Source organism: Phacochoerus africanus, chromosome 16, assembly GCF_016906955.1.
Source record: "Phacochoerus africanus isolate WHEZ1 chromosome 16, ROS_Pafr_v1, whole genome shotgun sequence".
NCBI classification, from domain to species: Eukaryota; Metazoa; Chordata; class Mammalia; order Artiodactyla; family Suidae; genus Phacochoerus; species Phacochoerus africanus.
In genome coordinates, this window is record NC_062559.1 from 2,642,062 (window position 1) to 2,648,061 (window position 6,000).

General features: G+C 44.2%; 1 protein-coding gene across 1 annotated transcript in view; it reads left to right on the forward strand.

Annotated features, from left to right (window-relative positions):
• The window catches only part of CNPY1 (canopy FGF signaling regulator 1), a 28,715-nt gene extending 27,201 nt beyond the window's left edge, over positions 1–1,514 (forward strand). The window contains exon 4 of the mRNA XM_047763842.1: positions 1,471–1,514. Within this exon, the coding sequence (XP_047619798.1) occupies positions 1,471–1,514 (44 nt within the window). The remainder of the gene's footprint in view (positions 1–1,470) is intronic.
• The last annotated feature ends 4,486 nt before the right edge of the window (positions 1,515–6,000 follow it).

Genomic DNA, 6,000 nt, shown 5'->3' on the forward strand with positions numbered 1-6,000 from the left:
GACTTTTGAAAATTTCAGCTTCGGCGGTAGAATTGACATAGACAATTGTAAGATATTTAAAGCAGACCTCATGCTGATTGGATATATGTGTCCACTGTGAAAGACTGCCCCTCCATCTAGTTCATTAACCGACGTCTGTCTTTAAAATATGAAGATGCCAAGGTTCACCCCCTACACACAAATAAATGGGGAATAATGGAGAAAACATACATACATTTTAAGATGACTGCGTTTGGATTTAAAAATAACACGTTCGTAAGAGTTTCGTGAACATGCGCCATCATCTTGACGAGTAGAATATATCTCAGGGAAAGGCTGCAGGATGGCAGGTGGATCTGTGGCTGCCACTACAGTTTTATTCACTGGATTAAAAAAAAGTTCTCCCATCCACCCTGTTCTTGGGCTGTGAGGCGGCAAGAGCGATAGTGGGTTTTTTCTTACGTGTGTCTTTTTTTCCTGGACAGAAGAAGAAACAAAAAAACAAGTTCCTTAGAATTAATTTCCTAGTGGACTGTTTTGTGGCACATGACCCAGGCTTCTCCAGATTGTCATTCTGATGCCTTGAAGTAAAAACGATATTTTAAAATCTTGGTAAGATGTAAGGGCATGATGTAAAAGAGAGCTAAAATCCACTCGGGGTAGACATATGACCTTAGGTCACGAATGAATGGACAGTCTGGTTGGTGGAGTGTTCTTTAGGTAGGCGAGCATATAAATAGAAATGTAAATATAAGTATAAGGAGAAGCCTGTTTTGTATACAGATCACTTCGGCTTTGATATCAAATCTCAACATTTAAAGCCATCAGACTAATTAGGGTTTGTGACGTCATCGTTTTGAATGCCAATGAGGTGGGTCTCAGGTATCCAGAAATGTTTAGCCTCCATTTAAAGTGAAAACATTTTTCCCTTTCTGTATGAACTTCCGAGCCCTAGTGGGGGTGTTACATTCTAATATTCAAAAGACTTACTTTCAAGGCTAATACATAATACAGACTAATAGAAAGGCTAACCTAGGCCCCCCTGTAAATACATTCTGTAGCTAAAATAATCCCACGCCTCGGCTGAAGCGAGCTGGCCTTACCTGCATCCAGCTGGAAATGCAGTGTTTGGAGAAGCCTTGTCGCCTCTCCGCTCCTTGGTGTAAAATGCCCAGCAAGCTGATGGCCTGTTTGACGTAGTCCTTAAACACTTTCAGAGAGGCTCCTGTGGCCACAGGCAAGATGATAAAATCCCCAGGCTTTGTTTCAAAATACTCCAGGAAAAAAGACTGGAGGAGGAGCAAGAAGAGCAGCGGCTGACCAGTCCGTGCCAAGGTCGTGGTCCTCTTCTTTCTGCCCTTGCGTGTGTTGGAAAACGCCCCTGCCAAAGTCCTAGACACGAGTGTCCCCCAGAGTGTGATTCTGCAGAGCGCACCTGACCTGCAGCCGGCCGACGTGGGTAGTGATGCTGTCTCACTCTGTTTTGTCCAGGTCTGTGTGACACTTCTGCTCATCACCCTGAAGTCGAGGAGTGACGGTGCTTCTAGTTAGAGAGGAGGCAAGTCACGACCCCGAAGGTCAAGGTCTGCATCTGTGTCTTCATGTTTCTTCTTGAGGAGAAACTTGGTCTCTTGTTTATACTGCGTTGTCGCGTGTCTGATATTTTATTGAAAATCTGTTGTTTGGCGGCCTGACAAGCCCCCTGTGTTTTCCGAAGGTGAAGCCTAAGAGGGCAGAAAACAAATTCCCTTTGTGGCTTTTGATACCCACAGGCTTGGCAGGGAAGCTGTTCATTCCGCAATGGAGAAAAAAAGGGAAGACATTTCATAAATGCAATAAGGATTTAATAACAGGTACTTAGACACGTTTCATGCACTTAGACACGTGTGGTGTTCTGTTTGAGAACTTGGGGGTGTTTCTTCCATGACTACTTGACGGATCCTGAAATTAAGAAAACGTATTGCTGCAAATTCCCAGGGAATTGTTCCGGGCTATGTAGCTCTCGCTTAGAGAAACTGACTCGCTTCCTATGAAGAATGAAATTCAGATTTCTGGGAGTCTTCGGTTTGAAAACGTTCCCATTTCTCTTCTGGAATTAAATGCATAAAAAGTAGGAAATACTTTTCTAGTGAACAAGAACGAGCTTGGCCTTTCTCACGCAGACATTCTAAAGTCCATAAGTCAGAAGGCGGACTTATTTTGCGTGGGTTTATTATCAGGTCTTTAAGAATGACACCCGTGGCCGTGTTTTGTTTTGCTGCAAACTCTTCTGTTGTGCCTTTGTTTTTTATGACTTTTGGGGTGACATTTAGCAGGTAGATTTTCCCGCTAACCACCCTCTCATTGCTTCTGTGGAGGTTTTTGTAGGGGTGGAGATGGGTAGGGCTGTAGGTCCCTAAGGGACGTTAGTTCGGCCACGTTAATAACCAGCGTGGCTATAGTCTTGCTCTTGAAGTCCTCGTTGCCTCTGTTCAGTTGACATTCATTGGAATACGACTTGCATGGTTTCAAACATCCGGGCAGGGTCTCCACTTGTTTTAAAGAAGAAATTCTCATTGTTTTTGCTGAGACTATGGGTAGGATGCTGTCCTGTCCGCCCAGAGCAGAAACTCTCTGCCATGTGTCACAGCGCTGCCTGCGAAGCCCCACCGCTTAAAGCGCTCAACTGACTCTTCGGGAGAAACCAAATCTCACGTTGAGAAAGAGACACTGGCCACAATGCAAAGCAGGAGCTTTCTGTTTTGCTCCCTCTCCCACTTCAGCTCTTGTGAAAAGTCAGATTTTTTTTTTTTTTTGAAGCTAATGTCACGTATTTGGGACAGCTGAGAAGGTTTGTGATATTTTGGATATGTCTATAGCTGGTTAGGTAGGACCAGTTCTATCTGCGATAACCTACTGGGCCTGCCCTGCATGCAGCGGATATAAAGGGGAGATGGGATTTAAGACTAATGAGCATCATCTTACAGTAGCCTAGTAAAATTGTGACTTAAAACGCCATCCCTGCATCTTTAGTAAACTGACCTCTTTAAGTGTAATTGAGCATTTCAAATAGTAAGTCACAAACATTTTCCTAATTTGGGCTTCCTTGGTACATGCACTGAACGATTTTTCACGGGAACGTGGCGGGGACGCTGGCATACAGTTTCCACTGAAACTGTAGCATTTGAAATTATAGAAAGGTTGCTGGCGTCCTTCGCGTACTTCTGTTGGCAACCCTTACAAATTCTCACATACGGACAGTATGCGCTAATCCTAGAATGTAAGAGAATGTGGGTTTCTGTTTCCAACCTACGTGACCACCGGGAGGTTCACCTTCTTCCCACTGATGGGTGGGTGTTGGTGCTCCTGCTTTGAGTGGAAAGAACCACGCATCTTGCCTCTGCTGGCTACTGTCTTAAGGTTTTGCTAACTATGGCTTTTCAGTTTTGCCTTGGTTCCCAGTAAAAACACTCTTGTCTCTTACAAGATTTTTGCCATCTCGTGACTTCTGTATGTTTTCTTTCCAAATCAAACTTGTTAAACGCATGCACGTGTTTGTAGCTGTTGATTAAAACTACACTCGAGTCCAAGACGTAAGCCACTGCTTTTCTTATGGCTGCGATGGGATGACTCTTGCGTTTCCCTCTGGGTCATGGCGAGGCTGCGCTGCTTTTGCTAATGAACAATAATGAGAGGTTGGCTGCCCGCCTCCCCACCCCTCCAGCCACATGCCTCCCTTTCTAATGACTTCTACTGACCCCAAATGCAAACCAAAGCAAAAAGCCAGAAAGAAGAAAGATGTGGGACAGAAAATTTTCTCAGAGTCCATGAACAGCGCCCTAATTCTGGGTCAAAGGAAATTCCTGGAGAGGAGGCGGGGGCTCCAATGCTTATTAAAATAAGGAGGGGAGAGGACGTGCTTGAGACGGATGGTTTCAAGGTATCCTTTTACGAGATGGTTTCTTTGGGTCTTCACGGAAGCCTTCTGTGACCCTGTGCTCATAAAGAAAAGACCAAATTGGCGGAGATGAACAGCGTATGTTTTGTTATGTGGATTACTCTTTGCTAAGAATAAGCCAAGACCAATGAATCCATGTCACTGAGGAGGAGAGAGTGGAATACAGCAGAGTCCCAAACGGGAGAGATCAATATTTGATTTACTAAGACAAGCCCTAAAAAAAAAGAGAGTCAATAGCTGGTTATATTTTTTAGACTTGTGTCTCGGCTTGGTGGATGTTTATTCATATATGTAATAGCATCATCTAGATAAATAGTTTAAGCGATGTAGCCGTCTTAAAATTCAGAGAGTAATGGGATATGAGAAAAAGTCATTCTTTGATACGATTGTGTGAGCTGTTTTAAAATCTAATGGAAATCTATGACCTCATCTTAAATCTTGAAACCCGTTCGGTGGCACACTTCATAGTTTTAACCAGTATGCAGTTCCCAAGGATACTATATGGTCACAATAAAAAGTATGCCCATTAGATACAGGTGTGTTTTTCTTAGGATGTTCAGCTGTGATTTAATTCTCCTTCCTAAGTTTCTCAAATTCCTGCAATGATTTGCTTTTTAGAGCAAGGAACTACATGAGTTGAAGGTCAGATTTCACACATGGAATTAAAATATGAAAATCCTAGGAACTCATTGTCCTTGAAGTGACGTGGTTCTCTCTGGGCATCCTATTTACTGCCCCCTTACCTAAACAGATCATCGCCTCTTCGTGCTGTTTTCAGGACCTGCCCTGGTCCAAGGACACGGCAGTTCTGATGTAGTATTCGCTCATTTGTCTGGAGGGCCATCACCTGAAAAAGCAGGCTTTGGCTCCTAAGGACAGTGTGAGGAAGTGTGTCTAAAACATCAGACACAGCTCTCTGCCCTTCCTGATTCTCTGGGGGCTCGGGAGATGGATGGCTGATAAGACTGTGGCTACGCAGACGCAGCCTACGAACCTGCACACACAGATATCAATGAAGTCGGGACACAGAGACGTCAGCTAAAGCTTTGACTGCTCCAGAGTGAACCCAGAGAAGAAGTGTCTGGAAATGGCTTTAATTCCTTAAAGGAAAAAAAAAAAATCATGCCTATGCTCCCATCTTGACTTTCGAGATGTTCAAGAAAGAAAAAAATAACCCAACCTGTATAACATGCATAGAAAATATTCTACCCCCACAGCAGCATTCCGTCTGTGAAGGAGTGACTGGAAAACAAACTGTGCAGTTACATGGGAAAGGTATTAGCATCTTATTATAATATGGCTCATCTCTGTGGAACACAGACTTCTAGGAACCATAGGTCAAAGTTGTATTATGCGCTGCAACATAACAGCACAAAGTAGAATAATAGCAACATGATAGCACCAAGCAGCCCAATTTAAATACCTAGGAGAGAGTCGGTTTGGTTGAACCACAGTGTGGGACAAAGTTCCTCAGCTGCAGGCATGTTTGATCTGTGATGCAACTCAGAGGCATGCATGCCTTCCTTTGGAGCAGGTAAAGATTCTAGTACCTTCTGGAGTTCCCGCTATGGCTCAGTGGGTTAAGAACCCTACTAGTATCCATGAAGATTCAGGTTCGATCCCTGGCCTTGCTCAGTGGGTTAGGGATCCAGTGTTACCACCAGCTGTGGTGTAGATTGCAGATACCACTTGGCTCCAGCGTTGCTGTGGCTGTGCTGTAGGCTGGGAGCTGCAGCTTCGACTCGACCCCTAGCCTGGGAACTTCCCTGTGCCACAGGTGCAGCCCTAAAAAAGGAAAAAAAAAAATGGTTCTAGTAACTTCTTTTTCCTTTCGGGATTGTTAATAAACCCATATCTGAGGAATGCAAGTTCCCTAATGGACTGTCGGATGCCCCATGTCAGTTAATTAAGCATGGCTGAGACGGGGGAAGATCCTGCAAGGGATAAGCTGAAATATTAATACCAACTGCAAACTTTATGAATGGAGAGGTTGGCGCCTGAAGAGTTAGAATGTACTCCTGACATGTTATATTACGGGCTCGCCTCGAAGCTGCTTTCTGAACAAGTGGGGATGTCTCTGCTGC